This window comes from Misgurnus anguillicaudatus, chromosome 24 (genome assembly GCF_027580225.2).
Source record: "Misgurnus anguillicaudatus chromosome 24, ASM2758022v2, whole genome shotgun sequence".
NCBI classification, from domain to species: domain Eukaryota; kingdom Metazoa; phylum Chordata; class Actinopteri; order Cypriniformes; family Cobitidae; genus Misgurnus; species Misgurnus anguillicaudatus.
Genome location: NC_073360.2, coordinates 14,688,428 through 14,713,855, shown reverse-complemented (window position 1 = coordinate 14,713,855; position 25,428 = coordinate 14,688,428). Strand labels below are relative to the sequence as shown.

The following is a 25,428-nucleotide window of genomic DNA, read 5'->3' as shown; positions in this document are numbered from 1 at the left end:
CTTTGCAGAGATTCACTGTCTTCTGGATGTTTGAGCTGATGATTTTATAAATGCATAGCTGTCCTCCACACACACAAATAGTGATGGCTCCGTGAGAAGGGCTTTTAACAGAACAGTTGCGCAATTTTGCGATAAAGCAAAGAAACTTTGCAAAGACGTGCATCGTTTATCTTGCTAGCCTCGCTCTTCCTGTCAGGCTGGTTGTCATTGAAACGTGGGGGGGTGGTCATGGGTGTAAGAGCTGTCAGAGACCAATGACAGCGATGAGCTTGTCACATTGTGTACGGTGCGGAGTTTCGATTACCGTATTTTTCAGTCTATCAGCCGTGTTTTTTTTCATTACTTGGCTGGTGCTGCATCTTACAGTCAGGTGCGCCTTGTAAGTCAGCATGAACTAATTTGGACATTTATGAGGCAAGAGACATCATTACCGTCTACAGCCGCGAGAGTTCGCCATATGCTGCTTCTGTATTTATATGATTTAATGGGTTCTGTGATGTGGAATGACGAGTATGCGAACTTAACGCTAGTTGGCTTGTTAATTTAGCCTATTCAGGTAAGTTCTGTATGCTATGGTTTATCGTTTAAATAACTGATAATATTACTGTAACGTACAGACATCTATTTAGCCTGCTGTTCTGTCTGTTATTGTTTAGTTGAAAAACTTGTCTTTCCAGATTAAATGTCTGTTCTTTGGCTTGGATTTTGTGATTTTTTTCTAAATAAACGTGACATATAGTCTACTGTGACTTATATATGTTATTTCGTCTTGATGCATTTTTGAATAATGCGGCTTATACGCCGGTTTGGTTTATAGTCTGGAAAGTACGGGATGGTAAAAACAACAAATGTGAACACGAAGCACACTAAAATGATACAATACTATTTGGTGTGCTCCGAGGCCGCACCACGGTGCGCACCAAACGTGTAAAAACACCCTTACATGGAAGTCGCCGTCATGTTTTTACAGTAGCCCTACACGGACAAATAGATCGCGTTTTGTTACTACGTTGTCTCAGACTATGACATGTTTGTCCTGTGGCGGCTACGGTAGCTTCTCTATGCGTTTCGAAATGAAGGGGTTGAGCTGTGAACTGAGCCATTGGTTGCATTTCACAATCTCACTGCTAGATGCCGCTAAAATCGACACAGTGGACTTTTTATATGCACAAAAGTCCCTTTAAATAAAAGTCTCTGCCAGATGCATAAATGTAAATAAATGTAAAATAAGTACATACAATAACTCTTTTTTTATTCTTCTTTTAACTTAACTGACTTTAAATGCACTTTTGTTAAAAATAAGCACAAATCTATTATTAAGCAAGTACGCATATTGCGTGGGAAATGTCAGATTTTTTTCAATATGCGTTAAGTACATAAAGTAACCTGCAATTATATGTTTCAAGCAGCTGTGGCCATAGAGAAAACAAATTGCAACATTTAAGGCTGAACAATTTCAAGATATGATTTGTCTAGTTATATCACCAAGCCCTGTTTGTTAGTTTGAGTATTAAACTGAAACAGACACCACATTGAAGCGATTGTGTGATTTGTACGAATCTGTTCTTCTCAATGATCAGTTCAGCATCAACTTTCTGAAGGCTGAAATTGAATTTACATACAGTACACAATCACATGAAGACACACATCCCGACCTTTACAGTCTTTCTAAGCATGCATGTGGACACAAAGAAGAGAAAAGGTTTCCTCATGGCACATTGGCATGCAGACTTTCCCCACGGATTCACTTCCTGGCCGGCTCTGTATGCACATGAGCCAAACTCGCTGCAGGCTTTTGCCTCCTTTTATTGATTTTTCTTATATTAGCCAACCTCACCCATTTCTCCTGTCAGCTTTCTTCCAAGATACCTAATATGTTTTTTTGGAGCTCTTAGACAGCTCGAATACAGCGGCTGCAAATAATGCATTTCCCTGTAATGTAGTTAGAGAGGCAATAAGTAGCATTTTCTGTTTTCTATTCCTGTATCCGCCTTTCGAATCAGTTGTAACTGTAGCGCACTGCTGCCTTACATGCTGTTTATGTGGCTGGTCCAAAAACATGGTTGAAAATGTGTTCAGACACCAGATACACTTGAAGGGATAGCTTCCAAAAATTCAGTCTTTCACACACCATCATGACCTTCATTGCTTTACAGAACATAAAAAATGACTGTACACACTGGTGGGGGTTGTACCAGGATATACAAAGGATAATGAGTCCATATTACAATGTGCATTTCATTTACCGATTTAAAGTGATTCTTTAATATCAGTCAATAAACAGATTATACAGCTTTTTAAAATTTGGACAGTTTCACCCAAGTCACTTTCATGGCTCTTTCGCTGTGCTTTTTGTCTTTTTGTCACGGCTTTGCGTTTCGTATTTAGCGCTACAGTAGGTGATGTTTTTACGACGGCCATTTTTCTGTCAGTTAATCCTGATTTGAATAGAAATCGTATTTCCCCTTTAATGATCTCTGTTATAGTGGTTATAATCTTGGCCATAACCTTATATGTCGCTTGAATATCAGTGACTTACATTCCCTGCATCCGCCCGCATCTGTCTGACACCTTTCATCTTCTCTTCCTAGGCAATCAAGTGGAGGCGTCATAAAGAACAGGTAAGCTTGTTAAACCTGAATGCTCTTACCCCTCGCTGGTGCACAGTCCTACCCAGATCACAGTGTTTTTGGTCACCAACTGGACCAGCCGCACAGTAATTGGACCCCTCCCTATGGGATGTCCATGCCACATGCATTATTGTTTGCTTTTTATTGAGCTTATTGGGAGCATTATGTAGAAAACAACAGATCTGTGTCAATCAAGAAGTTTTTGTGTTTGTACAGCCCTCTTCACACACAACATATGGGTAACACAACAACGTTTGTTTATGTTTGAATCATCAACATACAATAAAAATGCTATTTATACAGACCGTACCATGACAATAGCTCATAACCGACATACAGGTACCCAATTTTGTTTTTATGTGACAAGAGGACCTTTAAATAAGACACTTGTTCTTGACCAGCACGATGCGAAGCTTGTCACAACATGTATTTAGCCCATCATGTCTGTGACTCGTCATGTCAAAATAAGTGTCTGCTGTAGATGCTTCAAAGGGGTTTATGATTAAAGAGACGCTCATGTTTGCCAGATACTCGCTTAATCTCATGCATAATCAGAGTTTAGTGTTAACTGAGTGTCTTTTATCATAAACCCTTTGATGCGTGTGCAGCAGGCACGTTTTGACATGACACACGATGCACATGGTTCACATGACACAACGAACACATAATTTAAAAATTGCGCCCCTCGGAAGAGAAGTCACCATCCGCCACTGCTGTTGACCCTTATGACTGTGACAGGGCCAGTAAGCCTCTTAAAAATAGCAGAGGATTTTAGCTGTAAATAATATTGCAAAGTTGTCAACTAATGTAACCACAAATAAAAATCTTGAAAACTGTTACTTTATCTTTTAATGATCAAACAAATACACAAGTCAACATTTGAAATGGATCAAAAAAGTTAATCTAAGTTGTCCAAAGACTAGAATGGGTATTGTTCAAAATTTTAAGTCAACTTTTATGAAAGGTTTTGATCCACTTCAAATGATGACTAGTGTAGTTCGTCCAAATTCGGGTCACAGCGTGGCAAAATCTCCAAAAAAGCACAAACTTCCATCATTGAAGTAATCCAAATGACTCCATTGGGTTACTAAATGTCTTTTGAAGTGAAACTATATGTTTTGTGAGAGAAAGGGGAGGTTTCCCGGACAGGATTTAGATTAATCCAGGACTAGGCCTTAGGGATGGGACGGTATGAAAATTTCATATCATTATTGTAGTGACCAAAGTTATCACGGTTATCAATATTATCATGGTTTTGTTAAAATGAGATGGAAATGTTTAAAAAGAACCGATACACACACTGAAAACATTTGACCAAGTTTTATTTTTGAAAATCACAATTTAATATTTCATGTCCCTGAAATTATTTCTGTGGTAAAAACAAAACAATGATACATGTTAACTCTTTCCCCCCAGCGGTTTAAAAAAAAGTTACCATTCAGCGCCAAATTTTTTCATGATTTTCACAAAATTTTAATGTCTTCCAGAAATGTTTCTTCTCTAAATATAAAGACATACAATATATCAAATGAAAGAATAATATATCAAATGAAACAACCATTTCATCCTACCTTCATTAGTTCTCTTTATATCACCTCTCAAATATGGGTAGGTTTCTTCAAAAACACAACAATTTTACCAAAATTTTTTTGTAAAGGACTTTTGATAGAGATAAGATTCAGAGCGATCCTCAAAACAAACACGGACATACAGCTGTTTGCCCTAGGGCGAACAGCTTAGAGTTTTATAAGTTGTGGAAGTTGCCACCTGGTGGATAATAGCAGTATTATGGATTACCGGTAATACTCGTCATTGGCAGGGAAGCGTTTTCTTTTAGTTGCTGAGTTAACTCATCAATGGCAGTGAAAAACTTAAAGGCGAATTCCATGATGTTTGAAAGCCAATGTTGATATTTGAAATCACCTAAACAAACACGCCCCAACACCAATATAATCTGGGCCTTCTGTTGATAGACCCGCCCCACACATACGCAACCCGGCATTTGATTGGCTATAAGTGTGTTTTGGTAGTCGGCCCATCTCCTTTTCCAAAGCGTTTTTCAAACATCGTGGACTCCGCCTTTAAGATATGTCAGTGCAAGATGTTTTAAATTAGGCAGCCCGAACATGCATTTTAGTCTGGGACTAGGATAAGCCCTCTCTGAGAAACCTCCCAAAATGTTTAATATTTTGAGATTATTTAGCGATCGATATGGAGCATATCCATGGTAACATAAAGATCAGTGGAGTACGGTTAAATATGCCAGCATGTTGATAACTTTGAATCTCACTGGCTCTTATCTCGTGACTAGTAGCATGTTTCGTCACAAGACACGCAAGAACCAATAAGATTTTACGTTATCAACATGCCGCCATAATTTTACTTCCTCCTGACATTTATGTTAATGAATACACGACGTATCGATTGCTAATTCAACTAAAATTGTAGAACTATTCCTTTAAGGTATTCTCACATTTATTGAAATTGTTACTTTTTACATTGCGTTTACACCGCTTGACTTTTTTTCCTCAATCTTTTTCATTTTCATCATCTCAGACGTCTTTATTTGCCACTGACCCTTAAAACATGTTAAGTCAAGTTAGAAAGCTATTCAGGAATGGTCGAATCACAACATCATTCAACAAGATGTTTCCCGGGACGCGATTTCTCACACGATCACAGTGACTCCGAACTTAGTTTTTCATGCTCACTGACCTTTAGATATTACCGGCCCATTGTGTAAGACCGACCGCGGTCTGAGTGTCTGCTGAGTGCAGGGGTGTATTAATGGAGCCCGCAGCACTTCACCGCAGGGCTTAATATTTCCCCTCTGGTGGACCTGAGCATATGACATTCGATGCTCTGTAATTTACTCCCCCTTCACACTTAGTGGTTTTTCACACATCCAAGATTGATTTCACCCGGCACTGACAGACCAGTATGTAACTGCCTTCATTTCTTTGTTTTATTCGACTTTTGGAGTAAATTAGCCAACACCCTGCATGTTTGAATTTGTTGCAGTAAACATTTTGCTCGGTTGAGTTATTTATTATAGGTTGAGTGGTTAGTCTTGCGCCCGAGGCTCTTATTCATTGTCCTGGAAGGGGAAAACGGACAAGTTCACCAATCAAAGTATTTGTACTGTTACATCATTAACGAGTTATCATCACTTCGAGCCTCAGTCAGTTTGCTAGCCAGGTTTGTTTAGGGATGCAGACGTTGTTGCATGATGTAATATTGCTTCATTCATCCATCCCGGTGTTTTTTGTTAAAAAAATAAATAATAGCACATCAGCGGAAACCAAATCTGACTCTCGAAGTGTATCAGAGCCGTCTTGTGCCTCCCTTTCCTTTTGGGAAACAGTCATGACTAGCTAGTTGCATCGTGTTGTGGTTGTTCAACGTAGAGTATTGAAATATGGCGGCACGTCAACAACATTAATTCACTTTATCAGGTTGTGTAAATTATGACAAAATTTTCATATTTGGATAAACTATTCCTATTTGTACTGCCGATAATAAAATGCCAAGAAGCTAATTAAAAAAAAACTGCCATTTACTTATGCTGAAATGATCAAAAGAATAATGTATTGATGCTATTGAGTAACACTTCATAAACATTTATATTTGTAACATTTGCATACATAATTAAATGGTCTAATGGAATACTTGATTCTGATTGGTCAGTTGCAGCATTCTGCAGTCAAATATTTCACAGTAATGATGGTTGGCCGTCAAGCAATTTCCAGATTTCTTACACTGCAGTGCTATGTTTAATGGCCCTCTTGTCACTCTGTGATGTCTATTTTCTCACATAATAAAACAATTTCACCCAGGGCCATGGCAACAATTTACAGAGCAAGAAACAATGTGCCCACACTAGCCCCGCCCACCCTGATAATGGCCCTCAAATCAATATTTCAAGTCCATATATTTATTTGATAAGTAGTCTTATGCGGAGTAATGTACAGTCAGACGGTCATTATCTCAAACCCTTTAGGATCAAACACGATTACTTAACTGTTTTACAGAATGTACAATATTCCATTTACATTATAATCAGATTATTATTTTGTACATTCATGTAAAAAATTTTTATTTGATTTTATTCCCTATGAATGTATTATATGTGCTACTCTCGTCATTTTACTAATACAGCAGTTTGGTTAGCAGGGTTTTCTCTGCAGTTTCAGCAATAAAATCTCAGTTTAGTACTTTTGTCCTCATCAGGTTTATGCATGCAAACATGCTCGAGAGCACAGAACTGTTGACTGTGTGCTTTCTCATATGAATCATAAATGCTTGCCTGTTTCCATGGTGCCATGTGTTAAAAGAAATTATTTTTGTGTGTTGTCATCTTATTTGTTTTTGTTTCTGTATTGCAAAGCACATTTTTTAATTTGATATGGCAGATGTTTATTGAGCTTCATAATTCAATTAACATAAAATTTCATAGTTGGAAAAAAACATCTTGTTGTTTGGACACCCGAAAGCACCATTAGCCAACGAACATCGCAAGTTTCATCGTTACTAACATCGTTCAACGATTTGGTGTTTCCCGAAACCATCATTCAAATGAACATTCGCAAACTGCATCGCTAACTTGTGTCGTTGGAACGACAGCTCTTCACCTGTCGTTAGAAGCATCGTTCCTTGTTATTATAATATGTAGACTTACGTTGATCATGCTTTTGAACAAAATAAGCAAAAAACGTAGTACAGTCTATATCCATCATTCTAAATATATTGCAATTTTATTATACGTCTTTAAATTTGTAAACAGAATGAAAGCGCTGCATTTGAAAACTGCGCATGTCCGCAGACTACGAGCTTTAAGACCCTGGAGAATCCCTGGGAGGAGTGGCGTGAGAGGGAATTTGCGTGTGAATTAAATATCTTGAAAATAAACAACAGATAACTAAATCACGATAACAAAATCAGTCTTCCGATGCAGTTTATGTTATTTACAGCAATAATCTGACATTTAATCGATTTGCACAGATTAATTAGTACTTCACCTCCCACATGACATCATCAACTATGTTGTTAAACCAACATGGTTCAAACGACGAATGTGCGACAAAGTTACTATGCTTTCGGGAAACAGTCGTGACAAGGTAGTTTGTTTATCCAACGATGCATTGTACTATGGTCGTTCAGCAATGAGTTACATTGTTGTTTGGGAAACACACCCCAAGCTAGGTGACCAACTGAACCAGATAAACACCAGCTAAGTCAGGATGGAAAACCAAGCCACACTAACCTAAAGCAGTTAAGACCAGCAAACTAGATTGTCTATATTAGGGCTGTCACAATGATTAAATAATCGTCTCATCGCGATTGTTTGACTTCATTGATGATTTCCGATCACCGCAATGATTGCACATCTCTCTGAAAAACACAAGGGGGAGCTCCAGCGCCTGTATAAAAGAGACAGTATCAGATTACTTTTAAATATGTGTTATGTGTATTAATATTTACTGCCAGATAAACCTTGCAAAATATTTAATTTAAATAATCACAACAATTTGTGAAAATTATTTCATGAACAAACCAAAAAATGTATAGGAATTAAATGTCAAAGCAAAAAAAAATTAATCGTCATAATCGTCAAAGCCTTAAAACAGGAAATGTATCGTAATCACGTCACAATTAATCAGACAATTAATCGTCAGCCAAATTTCATAATTGTGACAGCTCTAGTCTATATGTTTTTTTTTACTATTTTGCCAAAAATTTTATTAAAATCTTACATCAGTTCAAATATAGACTTATCCAAAATGACAAATAGTTTTTTTTTACTTTTAAGCTGTTCAGCAAAAAAGTCAAAGCAAATGTCCTTATTTAATATTCACATCTCTTCTGTATTGTTTCCAGCCTCGGTGAGGAGTTTTACCGCGAGGCCATCGAGCACTGCCGCAGTTATAATGCTCGACTATGCGCCGAGCGCTCCATGCGTCTGCCCTTCCTCGACTCACAGACAGGCGTAGCACAGAGTAACTGCTACATATGGATGGAGAAGACCCATCGGGGGCCAGGTGTAAATTTACACGTTAACAAATTGCACAGATGGTTTGGACAAGGTTCGTGTTGCATAACCATCTCTGGTTCTGTTCGACCCAGGCGTGGCTCCCGGGCAGTTGTATACCTACCCTGCACGCTGCTGGAGAAAGAAAAGACGGTTAAACATCTTAGATGATCCGCGTCTTGGACCTATTGAGTTTAAAATTGGTGAGAGACATTTAATAATTTGACTTTGTTGTTTTTGACAGCATGTATTGTATAAACATTTACTTGGACAGGTGTGCTCTTTTTTTAATTATTAAATTCCAAGTTATAATGTTCAAAGTATTAAGTGAGCTAGCTTTAAGCTTTTGTAATTTTGAGTTTAATTCCTAACTTACTTTATTTTTATATTATATAGGCTGAATCAACCTAAGTTACCTTGATCATTTTTTTTAGGGTAAAGTAGGGGTGTCAGACTCTGCTTTTGGTGGGTCGCGGTCCTGCAGAGTTTAGGATCAGCCTCCATACCTGAATCATTTCAGGAGTACATCATGAAAATGTTGATGACAGGGGTGTCGAGCCGAAATGAAAGCAATCTCTGCAGGACTGCGTCTCTCTAGTACTTTGTCTTCTTTGGTGTAACATATACAGCTAGGATGTAAACACAGTATACCACAAAGAGGTCTGTGGTGTCGAGATTCAATATTACGATGTGTTAGTATGCTCCAATATTGACTTACTGTCTAACAACACACTGAAACATAGCTGCTTTCCCATCTATCACTCATCCAGTCAGTTATGACATTTTTGACAGTATTTAATATTGTATTGTAACTATGTGTTCAGATTATGAGGCAGCGCTTAAGAAGGAAGGCGGCGTTCCTGAAGGTCCGGTGCTAGAGTCTCTTCTCAGTGGAGAACTGCTGGATAAGAAGGTCGAGACAAAGGAAGAGGAACCTATGAGTGAATGCCAGGTAGGTTCCAATTATTGTGCCTTTAGTGCTGTGCAAAGATTAATAGCATACAAAATAAAGTTAAATTTTGCATAATATATGTGTGTGTACTGTGTGTAATTATTATGTATATTTAAACACACACACATACATGTATACATTTCAGAAATGTTTTATTTATATATACATGTAAATGTTTCTTAAATACTTACATGAATGTGTGTGTTATATAAACATAATAATTACACACAGAACACGCTTTTATTTTGTATGCGATTAATCGCGATTAATCTTTGCCCAGCACTAGTCCCTATTGTTATGTTTTCCCAGTTTAAATCAATACAGTAACTATATTATACAGTAGTGGTCGAAAACGATGTCCAACTTTGAACAACTGACGTCTCTCTTTGAACAACAAGATGCATTAAAAATCTGTATTCTGTGTTGTATTGGTGTGTTTAGAGTAGGCTTTAAATTTAAGCATGTGAAACTGAAATTTATAAAGACAAGCCCAGGACAATGACTACAAAATATTATCACAAAAGAGGATCGACAAATAATAATCAAAGATAATTGAGGCCGTGACGTGTTTTTTATTATGATCCCTGAGGTATACTTATATTATTACTAGTTTTAAAAATTTAAAGAACACCTATTTTCCGATTTTACACATTCTTTAGTGTAAGACCCCTTCTGACTATTTAAACCTTGACTCAAACACAAGTTTTGTGCAGTGTAGAGTAGCGCTTGTTATTTGTGGTTTCTACGATCACAAATGCAGACATGGTTTTATGTTTTATTATCCTTAACTTACCAATCTGTTATTTTATGCTCAAGCCACGCTGGTAAAGTTGATCGATCAGCTTGGTTATCGGCATTTTCTGGATCAGATTTGGCTCGTATTGATAAGGTTTACTACCTATATGATATTTACTCATTCCTCGTCAGCCTTTATTTGCATGAAAATTTTCTTCTAAAAAATATATAAACATACAAATATATCAAATGAAAGAACAGACCAAACAAACAATAAACAAACAAACAAACAAACATCCTATCTATATTTTTTCTCTGCTTATAAACTCTTAAATATGGGTATTTTTCTTAAAAAATACACATTTTTTTAGCAAAAAGCTGAAAAGAATTGCATTTTTATGAAGGAATTTTGTTAGAGATCAGATTCAGAACGATTATCAAAACATACACATAGCTTAAAATTAGTAAATAATTTTTTGGCTTTTTTATAAATTGGGTAAGTATTACAGATTAACATAACAACTCACCAGGAACAAATTTTTCTGTCATGCAAATGTTTCCTCTTAATAGATTAGATAACTCAGTTGCCAATGGCGGGGAAAGAGTTAACTCCTGTCAGCACTGCATTGTGAGCTTATCTTCCAAACATGGTAAGGAGCATCACTGACTTCAGAGGTATTCAGGCCAATCACAACGTACTGGTTAGCTGGCTAAGTGGAGGACGCTTTTCAAAATGATGAGATTTGTACCAATAAATAAGTCGCAATAACACCACACATCAGTTTTTTTTTTTTTTGGAGACTGCGGTAAAAGACTAATCAGGTCACGCCCCCTTTCGCTCGCCGAGGGTGCAGATCAGGCTTAAAATTTTTACGTGTGTGACCAGCCTAATTGAATATTGGTATTGGCATAGAAATTTTGCATCAGGGCATCCCTTATTAATATTGTTATAAACTACACAAGCTCAAGAATTAAATTCCAAAAATCAAATGTTTATTTAAATTATTGCTCCAGGTTGCATTTTATTAACAAACCTCTGTGCTTTTGGTGCAGTGCTGTTTGCGATCAATGCTAATTTTGCACTATTACCCGATTTGTATAATTCATCTGGTGAATCACGCGACACACTGCACAAAGGGCATGTTCAGATGAACAATGCTTTTTCCAGGCATGTTTCATTCTTAAGTGAATTCCCCCTCAGACACACTCAGTCTTATCTGCATTCACTACCAGTGTTTGGTTTAGCGCTTCACAACTTCATTCAGTGCTTCTGTCTGCTTTCTAACATTGGCTTGCTCTCCTCTCCTCTTTATTCTATTCCCATTTTCTTTCCTTCTCATTTATCCGTCGTATTTGTTTCTCATATTGGCAGTGACACAAATCCCTGCAGGGCCGACACGCCCCCACTGGCACACTACCTTGTTAACCACAAAGCGTGTGCACGGTCGCGAGCGTGAATGTGTTGGTGTTATCGTGTATACATCTGTGCGTGCATGTCAACACGTTTGACAAAGCTGTTGTATTGATTTGACTGGGAAAGGTTGCATATTTTAAACATCTCTGGGTTCACAGATATTTATGTTTGACTGTTTGTAGACATGTGAGTGAAGATGGCCCTAATGCACTGACCCTTCAGCGATTAAGCTGCCATGCTATAGTTTTTATTCACACATAATATGACAGCCATCCCAAGGGTGGACAGTTATGCAATTAGCACTTTAAATAAAAGTCAATTTTTAGAGTGCGCCATCCCATAGGAGCGGACATCTGAACCGGCTTCTTGCACTGTCCCAGGTTCTTACAGAAGCTGAAAAGTTGTCAGCTTTCCGCACCACTGTTCCCGTCCTACCCTTTTACATAGCTTTCTATTATACTTATTTAAGGGTGTGTTCACACTTGGCAGGTTTTGTGCGTTTGCTCTGTTAGTTTAATTCATTTGAGTAAGTGTCAACGCTGCCACCCAAACCTTGGTGCACATCGAGGGGCAACCTTACGGTCTCTCTTGTGAATTGTTTACAGCCTGGTAAAAAAGTTTTTTTTGTCTACATAGCTAATTTTGCCCTTCATGACAACTGTGAGGGAGGTGAAATTTTTGTAACTCATCTGTTTGAATTATATTAAGCTTTAAAGGTGCCAAAGAATGCATTGAAATAGTATGTTAAAGTGTTCTTTGATATTAACATAGAAGGTATGTAACTTTATTAATTGCAAAAATTGCGGACATTTTTAACATGTCCATTAAAACCTCTAGGATTTGTCCTTTGAATAAAAGCAAACATTTTTGCTCTATTTGGAAGGGTCATAAATAATAATGTTGAGCTCTGCTCTGATTGGCTCTGCTCTGAGGCTCATGTCAGAAGCTCACATTAGTAAACAGACCTTATATGTTTGAGCCTGTATCAGACGAAAATACAGATTTTGAGGAACAACTTATTATTTGGAGATTGTTAAAGCTCCCGTTCTGTCTGTGATTTTGAAGCTTTGATTGTGTTTATAGTGGGCAATATAACATGTGTTCATGTTTCACGTGTAAAAAAACCACGGTGTTTTTCACACAATTTAATCTGTATAGCGCTGTTTTCACTGTCCTTAAAACAGACTGATGTCTTCCTTGCTATGTGAAGTCCCTCCTTTAGAAATACGTATCGAGTTCTGATTGTATAGTTTGTTTAGTGTGCTGTGATCCGATAGCAGCTTAGCTTAGCAGAGCCGTTTGAGCCAAAGCTGGTGACTGACGTATTCCTGTGGGTGGAGTTAAGTCAACGAACTGTTTTACTGACGTCATTAAAGCAGGAAATAGGCTGTAGTCCAAACCGGCCGTTCGTTGTAGGCTTTTAAAGAGGAATTCTATTGAAGAAAATATATCGCCTGGCAGTGAACTTTGAGCTTTATTATTTTACAGGTATTATTTATGCTATTATAGCAACATTACACACTAACTAGGGTTTAAAAAATGGTATCAGGAAGAACGTGACCTTTAATGGATGTTTCTGAGTGGTAAGTTTGTGGGTTTTTTTTTTCAGTATGGACCTGCAAAACGTAATTGTAAAGTCAATAGTAGAACTTCAGCCTAAACATTAGCATATAGCATTAATTGGCATATAGCGCATACTTAACAGTCACAACTTGTTTTTTAGCATTTTAACAAACGCGTTTGAGGCTCATGATATGTCATTACAATGTACAAACTCTTACTATTCATATATGCCTAGTTAAATACAGTTTTTTATTCTATGGCACCTTTAAAATTTTTTATAATTACGGAAGTGGCCACTTAAGTGACAGGTGGATTGCCATTTTTGTCACCTCCGTTTAGTTAAACAGGCGTGGTTTCAGCACCCTCAGGACCTCAGCTCCACCCACGTTCCGCCTTTTTGACCATTTTTGGTTATCCGGGAGTTACTCGTTGCCTAGAATGGGGACTGCTGGCTCCGCCCACTTTGGGCTTTAAAAATGCTCTTCAAAAAGTGCACTATGTCACGGACACTATGTCCATGTACAGTCTATGGTGCACACTAAACAAGCAGATAAAGATCACAGAAAAGGAGGGTCTCTGCCTTTTCCAAACTAATTATTGTACGACTCGACTGAAATATGATCGCAGCACATTCCAAAGACATCTAGATAAACTAAAAACAGGAAGAGATAACAAGATACGACCCTACAAATAACACAGTTTTTAAACATAGAAAGAGCCTTTCATTTGTGCATAGAAATGGGGCTGTTTTGACTCTTTTAAACATTTTATGAGTTTATAAGGAGTTTTCCACTTGTTAAAGTACCCTTATATGTAGCGCATTTAGCTTAGCACACAACATTATTTTAGTTGGTCTGCAAAATTGATGGCAAAATACACATAAGAAAAGCTGACCAATCAGGTTATGACCTTATCCTTACGCCTTTACAGTAATTTTGCTTCACAGGCATCATTTTCAATGCAGGAAAGTGTAATAAAATAAATAAACAATAAAATAGTTCTTCTATATTAAATCATAAATCAATGCGGATTACTTTGGCCGGGAGTTTGAGCATGTTATTTATAATGTGGTATAGTGAGTATAAAGGATATAGATCTTTAAGAAGCACTGTATGCCTTAAGGGGTTTTCAAATGTAGTTGGTAAGTTGGTTTGTTCTGACAGTGATGGAGAATTCGCTTACAGGGGCCAAAGATTGAAAAATATCTGAATGTGGTCAAGCGTATACTCTTTGTGTGGAGTTGTGGAGAGAGCTCTGCATGTATGCTGTACAGTTCTGTGAGACACTGAAAGCGGTGGGAGGATAAGCTGATGTTTTGAATATAATTCCAGGAGTTGAGGACAGAGTCAAGGCGTAAACCAATCAGAGCAAAGAGCATAACATGATGAGTATTTTGAAAAATATATATTTAGCCATGAAATAAGCAAAGCCTGAAGACAGAAAAGTGTACAAATTGCAGCTATGTAGTTGGTGTACAAGGTGGATGAATAAAATGATGACACTTTTAAACTAAAAGTAACATTTTTTTTATCATGTTGTCTTTTATGTGACCCTAGACCACAAAACCAGCCATAAGTAGCACATGTATATTTAACAGTATATTGTATGGGTCAAAATTATCGAAAATATTTTGGTAGCACTTTATTTTGATAGTCAACTTTAGACATTCTACTAACTATAAATAACTTTGCAACTACATTTTACCTAACTTTCATAAATTTGCAACTGTATCTCAACAAACTGGCATTAGAGTATTAGTAGACTGTAAGGGTTAGGGTTAGGGAAGAGGTTAGGGTAAGTGGAATAAGTTGACATGCACCTGCAAAGATACTTGAATATCTTTTGAAGGATCATCACAATAAAGTTTTAAAAGATATTTAGTAGATAGTCTACTAATATTGTAAAGATTGGTAGTTGATAAGTAGTTGCAAAGTTACTTATAATTGGTAAAATGTCTAAAGTGGACTATCAAAATAAAGTGTTACCAATATTTTTTTCTGTCAAACATCATTAGGATGTTAAATAAAGATCATGTTCCATGAAGATATTTTGTAAATTACCTACCATAAATATATCAAATATGTATTGTACTAAGGACTTCATTTGGACAATTTTAAAGACGATTTTCTCAATATTTAGATTTTTTTGGCACCCGATTGCAGATTTTCAAATAATAGTATGTCGGTCAAATGTTGTCCTATCCTAACAAACCATACATCAATCAAAACGTTATTTATTCATGATGCATAAATCTAAATAAAAAAGACTGGTTTTGTGATGCACGGTCACATATCACAAGGCTCAACGTCTAAAAAATGCTGGGTATTTCAAACCAGCATTGGGTCAAAAAGGGACAAACCCAGCTGTGCAATAAATCAAAATGCAATAAATACATCCAATTTTTTTTCAAAATGCTATAAATCTATTGAATCAATATATAAATGTGCATTCATCTTTGCCATGTTATATTCATTTAGTTGACTAGTGGTATACACTGATTAAACATTAATGGCATTAAACAAAACACTTGGGATGTCGTCACTTTTTTGACAGCGATCAGCAGTAAAATGTTTTGGTCCTGCCTGATTTTCATTGACCTTGAGTAAAATAATGGAAAGTTTTTCAAGATCCCCTGGGGTCAATGTGTTAGCATGACAGAAGCTTCATGCTGTCGGGAGAACATACAACAGCCAACATTTTTCCTTCGCCCGAGTGCCTCTCACGTAAATTATTAGATTTTGATGGCTTACATTTCTTCCCCGCCACAGAAAGTGGCAAAGGTCCACAAACCTCATGTGAGCCTGCACATGTGTACTATTTATGTGTGAAAATCTTATGACAGTGGTTTTCAAAACTGTTTTGTTTTTGCTGTTTACTTTTTATTGTAACAAACTGCTTTCTTTTATGTGCTGGCGTCAACTGGGCCCTTAAGATTCTCAAATAGTGCTGATCCACGGCATCTCCCGTGTGTTTATGCTCATTACAAGCTTCTGTTGATGGCCAACTAATATAAAAGATGTCTGGCCCTCTCATAAAGTTTTTTCAATGGGTCTCTTATTGTCCCAGTTATTGTTACTGAAGCTAATAACATGTAGTGTAAAGCAGTGATTCTCTGGTTTTGCTTTATGACCCAGATATTATATTACATCAGGCATATTAACAGCATTATCATACAAAAGTAAACAAAGAATTAATATCCGATATTCAAAGTCAAACACTGAAATGTATTGCTATTATTATGAACAGGACAAACTCAACGAGATACACACAAACCTGATGTGTGTAAACATTAATAAGATTTCAATGTTCAGATAAGAACAGCCACAGTATGCAATGTTTTCATTTTGGCATCTGCCTAATTATGCTAAAATACATAAGTTTTTGCGTATAGCTGACTCACATGTGCTGGTCTTTTCCTTTTGGTGACAGAAGCTGCTGGTGGGAGACTTTCCTCATGAACTGGATGTAGAAGAGTTAGAAGAAGATGTCCCTAAACGCAAGAACCGCACCAAAGGACGGGTAAAACACTCAAGCATCATCACACGTTACATGACGCCCGATCTTGTGGTCACTAATATGAATCATACTAATATAAAACATTTAGTTTCGCCTCAGATATTGTTAGCTGGCTGATTACCCACAATGATCTAGGGAGCGATTAGGCCCGCAATCTAAATCTGAGGTTTTCGTATTACTGTAATGGTATTGGATTTTATGCCACAGACCTGTAGGTTGGCAGCCATCCCCATGGGGTCTTTGTTTCATCTAGTTTTTCTGTTTCCTCAAGGCTAGAGTTTCAACAAAGCAGGCCATTGTAACTCATCAGCCATTGATCTTTCACGACTGTTTAGCATGTCTTCTGGTTTGATCTTTGCGTACCTTTCATCATTGCGTTCCAGTGGCTTTGTGTTGATATTCAAAGAAGCTTCTTACCTAAACCAATAAAAAACTTCCTTTAATTCCACTTTACAGACATCACAAGTGATAGCACACAGAAAACGTGAGTTGGCTGATCTTTAATTAAGGCTTGAATCAGAAGCGACATAAATCTTTGGATAGATGCGTGTCTTTAAACCCCAAAAATTGGTATGGGTGTTTGCTTAATAGCACTAGCAGATAGCAGATTCCAATTACAGATAACTATTTTTACAGTTAGTACTGCTAATATATATTGTACATAAAAAATGTGTTATATGATCGTCTTTATCAATTTAACAATCCTATTTGCCTATATTGTGGTTGATACTGTTAAAGTATTACTCCACTTTTTTAAAAAAAAGCTTGATAATTTACTCACCCCCATGTCAAGTAAAAAAACGAAAAGTTTGAGGAAATCATTCCAGGATTTTTCTCCATATAGTGGACTTTAGTGGACCTCAACAGTTTGCAGTATTATGCAGCTTCAAAAGCAGTGGGACTCGTGAGTGCTCATCCGAGGGGCACTAATTCAAAATAAGTGTTTGGAGTGTCACATGTGTTGCTCGTGTTTTCAAAAATGTCAAAATCGTTTATGAGAAAAGAGACGCGTACGTTCACAAAATACACACAAGACACTCCCCTTAACAATAAACTGTGATTAGGCGAGTATCTGGCAAACGCGAGCGTCTCTTTTATCATAAACCCTTTAGATGCGTCTGCAGCAGGCACTTGATGCACATAGGATCACTTGACGCGCCGAACACATATTTTGAAATTACGAACCACACACATCACGGGCTACATACATCATGTGACGAACTTCGCATCGAGCGTCCTCGAAAAAAGAAGTCACCGGCCGCCACTGTTCAAAAGGTCTTGATCCCAACCAAGGCATATAACAAGAGTATAATCTAGCTAAACTATCGTCATTTTAGCTAAAAAATAATTTAAATATGAACTTTTAAACCACAGGTTTTGTCGAAAGGTCACACGTTTTCGACCTATCGATGTGATTACATAATACGTAAGGTGACTCTGGTGCATCACAAAGGTAGTGCAAGACAAGAAGTTGGGGTTTAAAAGTACATCATGTTTTATTTTTGGGGCAAAAATTATAATCGTTTTGCTAGATAAGACCCTTATGTCTCGGTTGGGATCGTTCAGAGCCGTTTAAAGCTAGATTAACCTCCTAATGCTGCGTTTACACCAACCGCGGTAGAGGCGTGATTTCAATGTTAAGTCAATGTGAAGACGCGTTGACGCACGTCTGGAGGTCCCGCAGCGCGGAAGAGGCGTTTGGCACGGCGCGGAAGACGCGTTTCCGCCTCATTCGCGCGTCTTGCTCGCGTGAAAGGCGCGAATTGGGCGTTGTGCATGGTACGTGGGAATGGTGCTATTTGTGCATTTTGCGGTTCAAGTGAATTTGCGGCTGACGCCCGAGTTGAAAAATTTGAACTTTGGCGGAATTTCGCGCCGCGTTAACCAATCAGTAAAGGTGGTAAGTAATCATAGTAAGGTTACCAAATACAAACTGGTAACTCTCTTGATAAATGCACAATCAACATAAGTCATCTTGCAAACAGACAACCGCATAGCACAAGAAGCAGATTTTGCCTCTGACGCGCGTCAAATGCTTGCTTTTTCCGTGCGTCTACTCCGCTCTACACGCGCGAATGCATTCAAACTGTTCAAGCGGCAAACTAGGCGCGGTAGACACGATTTTGACTCCTGAAACACGGTTGGTGTAAACTCAACATAAGACCTGGTGTGTCCACATATGTGAACATCCCATTTTTTGTTGTTTGCACCATAATACTTAATTCTACTTACTGGAACCTGTTGTACACAAATGTGGACAATTACACTGCTTTATGTTCAAAGACAAATATTTGGTTATTATATTTATTAGTTCTTCCTAACCCCAAAATAGCTGGTAGAAATCTGAAGAAAAAACACAAAGCTTGTGTCTTAGGAGATTACAACGATTTTAAACTGCACTGAAACTGTGAACTGTTGAGGTCCATTATATGAAGAAATTCCTAGAATGTTTTCATCAAAAAATCTCGACTGAACAAATGAAAAATTTTCATCTCGACTGAACAAAGAGAGACAAAAACATCTTGGATGACATGGGGGTGAGTAAATTATCAGAATTTATTTATATGAAATTGGAACACTTGTATACAATTATTTAATATAATCATATTTTCATAAAAATTGCATATATCATATTTCAACCTTTTCATGGTTTATATATTTGTCTCTGCTACTCTGGATTATCTGTTAAATTCGTAAAAGCAAAATTGTGAAAAGCGCTATGGAAATCAAATTTGGTTTTCTGAATGTTTTGCCAGTCTAGCCAAATGCAGAAACAGAAAGGTCTTTTCCTGTTGATGTCTCAGATATCTCAAGCCTTCTCACCTTCTGTGCTGTTAATTGGGATGCACTACTTCCTGTAAGATCTCAAAAACCCCACACAGTTAACATGCAGTGTGCAGAAAAGATGCTGTGATAATTGCGTACTAGGTGTAATTAATGCTGTGTAAGAGGATTTGCTTGAAGCTTGAAGAAAGAAGTAGGGTTGGGAGGCGGAGACAACACAAGCCGAAATAGTGATGCTTCTGTAGTCACACCTGTGTACAAAAAACTGGTTGCCAACTGCAAATTGACTTATGGTTTGTGTGTATGTGTGCGGATGTGATGTGTCTAGGCATGTGGTGTTGGGGGAATGAGGAAAAGACAGGACCCAGCATCTCTAGAGGACAGAGACAAGCCATATGTGTGTGACAGTAAGTAGCGTGTACATAAAAACATCCCAGAATATAAGTAGTACGTTTCTGTATAGTGGATAGTAGACATATTACAGTACATAGTAAAAAAGTATGTAAATTATATAAAATATATGACATAACATTTATTTATACATAAACACATGACTTTTAATGATTTTAATTATGTGAAAATTTTATTGGGGTAACTTTTAACCCCTTGTAACAATTAAAGGCAAATTAATGTTGTTATAATTTACATATTAAAAAAATTAAGAATTATCCAAACACACACACAGATGAAATAAAAATACAAAACATTTAATGTGTACTTTATTGTAGAGCAATTTGTAGTAAAATATTTGAAGCAATCAGATGCAAAAACTGGTAAACGCCACCTCCTTCAAAAATTAGATAATTATATTGGCCGAATGCTCTTGGCACGTATTATAGATTCATCAAATATTTTTGCTTCAAATCCACTTAATCTTGGCCTCAGAGCATTCAGAAATACAGATTTGTTGGCAGAATCCGTTAAACCAACACTATCTCATGGCAATTTGTACGTATTTTACAAGGTGGCTAATTTGCATTAATTCGTACGACCGAATTCATACATTTTTGTGACGATTTGCTTTGCCCCTGTGATGTTGGGGTTAGCAGTTAGTTAGTTAGGGGTGGGGTTTTGTTATTGTTTATTTTTTTTAAATAATAATTGTACGTTTTTGTACGATTCACTTCGCACAAATTAATACGAATTAGCCAACTTGTTAAATACGTACGAATACTCGTGAGATCAGGCTGGTTAAACACCACATTGATTTTTCAGCAAAGTTCTCTAAGTGCACTGAAGAAAAATTGGATCAACGACGGCACGCGTACGTCACAGTCCAAGAGTTTTTTATTTATGAGCCTTTTACCTTTATTCAGAAAGAACAGTAAAGAGAAATGGAGGCTTTTTTAGAAGTGATGATTTTTGCATGTACTTAAAGGGTTTTGCTGCAAAATACAGTCAAATTTGTGACATTTGTGACAACAAGGCATTACAATTACTGACAAGTAACCTTATCATTGCCATTAAGGTTAAAATGACTGAACCTAAACATAAGAGCCTGATAAAAATGCTAATTTACAAGAAAACATGTCAGATGCACTTAGAGGGTTTTGCTTCTGAACTTAAATTTTTATTGTTATTATATGCTAATAAATTATTAATGCTTTATGTTTCTGATAAATTATTTGGTAACACTTTACAATAAGGTTGTATTAGTAAGCATGAGTAAATGCATTAACTGTAGGGCTGTAACGTTTAATTGTGCAAATGCGCGTTTTCTCAATGAATGAATTTGAATGAATTATGATGAAATGCCGCCACATCCAAAAGCCAGAGGGCGCTCTCGTGCAGAAACTCCCATTGTGCCATAGAAGAAGTAGCATTACAAACCCTATTCCAGGAATTATCTAGAAGAATATTTATATCGCTGTTCTTCAGATTGTTTCAGGTATTTTCATGATGATAAATATTATTTTGAGTGTTTGTTTTTAACGTGTGTTGCTTTTTTAAAGGCACGTTATAAACGACTCCGACTCATAATGATAAATGATAAGGACTTCCTACTAACCAAAACGCCATAGTACACGCACAAGCTGCGCATGAAACACAGAATCGCAGCCTTGCGATTCAGAATCGTTACAGAATTTATTGTTACAGCCCTAATTTACTGACATGAACAAACAATGAACAATATATTTTCTAATTATTGTTAATGTTAGTTAATGTCAATACATTTATTCATGCTAGTTTATTGAGCGTTATCTAATGTTTACTAGCCTGGTTAGCCAGACCTACATCAAGATGTAAGGTCTGGCAACTCTTCACACAAACGGCTCAATGCAAGGGGCGGGATATAAGGTTGTCCCTCAAAATGCCTCTACACGCAATAGGATAGCGCTATGACCAATCAGAGCAACGAAGAAGGTGACGTATGAGTCCCCTGCGTTTCCCCACCAGTGGAGCTAATTGGTATATCAAACTTTTACCGTAACCAGTCGGCAAAACTCCAAACACATCTTTCTTGCTTAAAAATGACTTCAGTAGGGTTATTTGCTCTTCACTCAAAGAAAAACATAAGTCTAACTCCTCCAGAGTCGCGACCAAAGCCGCTTCAAAAGAAAGCTGTTCGCCAGCAGCAGCAGCCATTCTTTGTTTTCAAGTAGGAACCGTCGCAGGCAGCTCTGTCGTCATCATGTTAAGCCCGCCCCATAGACGCTACACACGATGTGATTGGCCTGACCAAATTTTGGTTTTTGGAGCTGTTAAGTGTATTGTGAGTGCCTAGACTAAACCCTGGCAGCAAATATATTTTGCGGCCGCTAGGGTGCGTCTAGATTTCTAGGCTAAATGTTTACAGTTACAACACTATAATTTTAAATGCTATAATTAACATGAAGTAATATGAATAAATGCTGTAGAATTATTGTTCATTGTTAGTTCACGTTAGCTAATGCATTAACAAATACAACCTTACTGTAAAGTGTTACCAGATATTTTCATTTTATTTTACATTGTGTAGTCCAGTAAAAGTGTGTGTCCTTTATGTTTAGTTTGTGGAAAGCGCTACAAGAACCGTCCAGGTTTGAGTTACCACTACACTCACACACACCTGGCAGACGAAGAAGGTGAGGAAGACTCCGAACGGCACACGCTGCCCTTCCAGCGCAAGAACAACCACAAACGTGAGCGCAGAATCCGCCACAGCCACGTACTACACACCCATAACACTACCCATAGAGTACCACTCTTCTAACAGTGTTGATTCACTTTCAAAGCCCTTTTCCACCGACACGGTGCTGGTGCCAGTGCCGCTGCCTAATTCGGCCCCATTCAATGTGTTTCCAATGAAGAGAAGGTGGTTCTGGGATTAAAAATTTGTCTCTGCACCGGCCCTTTGAACCTCTTGGTCTCAAACCAGAAATGTGGGAAGCGGGGGGAGAGAGGGTCATCATTATGTAAAGTTTTTAAAACGACTACTTACTCATGCTCATGCAATAATAAATATACGTTTTTGTTGTGTTTCTGTTTTGGTTGCTTTTCCTTTCCCCATCTGTCTGAAATAAAATGATTTGATTTACAAACATCATACTGTACGTGTGCATTGATTGCTATGAGTTTTATTTGTTATTTACTGTATTCAAACTCAAAATTGCCCCTACTTCGTTTCTTAATACTTGTGTTCAAGATTCAACTATGCACGCTTGTGAAAGAAATAAAAGTTAAACAGTTGCTCTGCCTCTGAAATGACTTTCTTTTACAGCTGACATCATGAAGTTTTCCTACATTTTTCTCTATAGTTAGAAATACATCACATTACAGACGTGAAATGAATTGTAAATGCCATTTTGTATTGACTTCAACATCAAAGCCACCTTACGATGGCATAAAGAACCTGAATAATAAACTGTATATGTTTTTATGGTGTAAAACACTAGGTTGGTTATGTTGTAACATAGCTGACAATTTGCTTTTGCTTAATGGAAACACAAGCCAGTTCATAAGGTCCGCAGGTTCCCTTCCAACGGCACCTGCTCCTGCACCATTTCGGTGGAAAAGGGTATTTGCTATTCACACATTTGCATTGCAATAAAGAGTCATACTGCATTCATGTGACCAAAATTAGACAGTTTAGGATCTTGCACCTCTTGTTTACGGCTGTGCGGTTTTCATCCGGCAGCCCTTTGTCTGAAAGAGACAAGGTAACATTGACCTCATTGCCGTGTCCTTGTGGAATCACGCCCATTTACCTCCCAGAGTTATCTGGCTGAGTGCTCGTCCTACCCACCTTTCTGTTTACCCTTACCGCCAATGGCTTTTCAGTTTCAAAGCTTTCAAATATTAAGGCCTCTTTCAAATTTAGAAGAAATTCCAGACACCACGTACCTCTGCACGATGATCCGTTTTCCCCCTCCCCGCTCCCAATTCCTCATTTCACACTCAGCCTGTATTCCCACATTACACCACAAGCAATATTATTAATAAGAGGGATTTTAATGAAACCTAGGCCCATGCATTATTCATGCAATATTTGGACCGAAAGAGAAAGATCTAGACGTAGGCACTATAACTGGAGCCGCCTGACTCAAGATGGAGAATTAAAGAAAAAAAATTGGAGTCTGACCAAATCCAAATTCCCATCCTCTGCCTTTATTTCGTTTTACAGGTGTGCTGCCTCTGTTCCCTCTCTTCTCTCTGTTCTATCAGTTTGATAAATGACAGTCTCTTCTGGCACGAGATGAGATTTCACCCTTCTCTCGGTTCTTCTTCCTTTTTCTCATTTGTACTCTTTCCTTTCTTCTTCCAAGCCTGGCTATTTATTTCTTTTTAATGGGGTTGTCAATTGATTTATAATTCAATCGAAGTGATTACCTGATTCATTTGCTTATGGAGAAAGAAACATTGCAGCAGACGATAGTCTTTTTAAAATATATTTTTTACTAGCTGTAATACATTTCACAGGAAAGTTCGTCAATCTATTAAAGGTTTAGATAAAGTGCATTATTTTATTTGGTCTGTGATATTTTTGATGGTCGGTCCGTGTACACATTAAAAATGGTCTTATGTAAAAATAATCTTTTGGCATAACTTTACGTCCAATAATAATAATATATTCAGACAAATGACTACCCAGTCTCACAAAATTATGTACCTACACTCACCTAAAGGATTATTAGGAACACCATACTAATACTGTTTTCGACCCCCTTTGGCCTTCAGAACTGCCTTAATTCTACGTGGCATTGATTCAACAAGGTGCTGAAAGCATTCTTTAAAAATGTTGGCCCATATTGATAGGATAGCATCTTGCAGTTGATGGAGATTTGTGGGATGCACATCCAGAGCACGAAGCTCTCGTTCCACCACATCCCAAAGATGCTCTATTGGGTTGAGATTTGGTGACTGTGAGGGCCATTTTAGTACAGTGAACTCGTTGTCATGTTCAAGAAACCAATTTGAAATGAGCTTTGTGACATGGTGTATTATCCTGCTGGAAGTAGCCATCAGAGGATGGGTACATGGTGGTCATAAAGGGATGGACATGGTAAGAAACAATGCTCAGGTAGGCCGTGGCATTTAAACGATGCCCAATTGGCACTAAAGGGCCTAAATTGTGCCAAGAAAACATCCCCCACACCATTACACCATTGCATAAATGAGAAATTGAACAGGTGTTCCTAATAATCCTTTAGGTGAGTGTATACTGTAGTCACGTAATTTTTTTATTCTTTTTCGTGATACTGTCACAAATTTCTGTGGTTTTTCGTGATCGTATAACAAATTTCTTTTGTGTCATTGTCACGTATTGGTTACTCAACTGCTTTCTCCTGTTTTCAAACCATTGACTCTTTGGTTTAGGGTTAGATTT

At 37.5% G+C, this 25,428-nt stretch overlaps 1 protein-coding gene across 1 annotated transcript in view; it reads left to right on the top strand.

The window, feature by feature from the left end:
• The window catches only part of dpf1 (double PHD fingers 1), a 72,072-nt gene that overhangs the window by 16,250 nt on the left and 30,394 nt on the right, over window positions 1-25,428 (top strand). Inside the window, 7 exon segments of the mRNA XM_073863277.1 lie at window positions 2,592-2,621; window positions 8,508-8,668; window positions 8,754-8,861; window positions 9,483-9,610; window positions 16,752-16,841; window positions 19,951-20,029; window positions 22,613-22,744. Coding sequence (XP_073719378.1) covers window positions 2,592-2,621; window positions 8,508-8,668; window positions 8,754-8,861; window positions 9,483-9,610; window positions 16,752-16,841; window positions 19,951-20,029; window positions 22,613-22,744 — 728 coding nt within the window.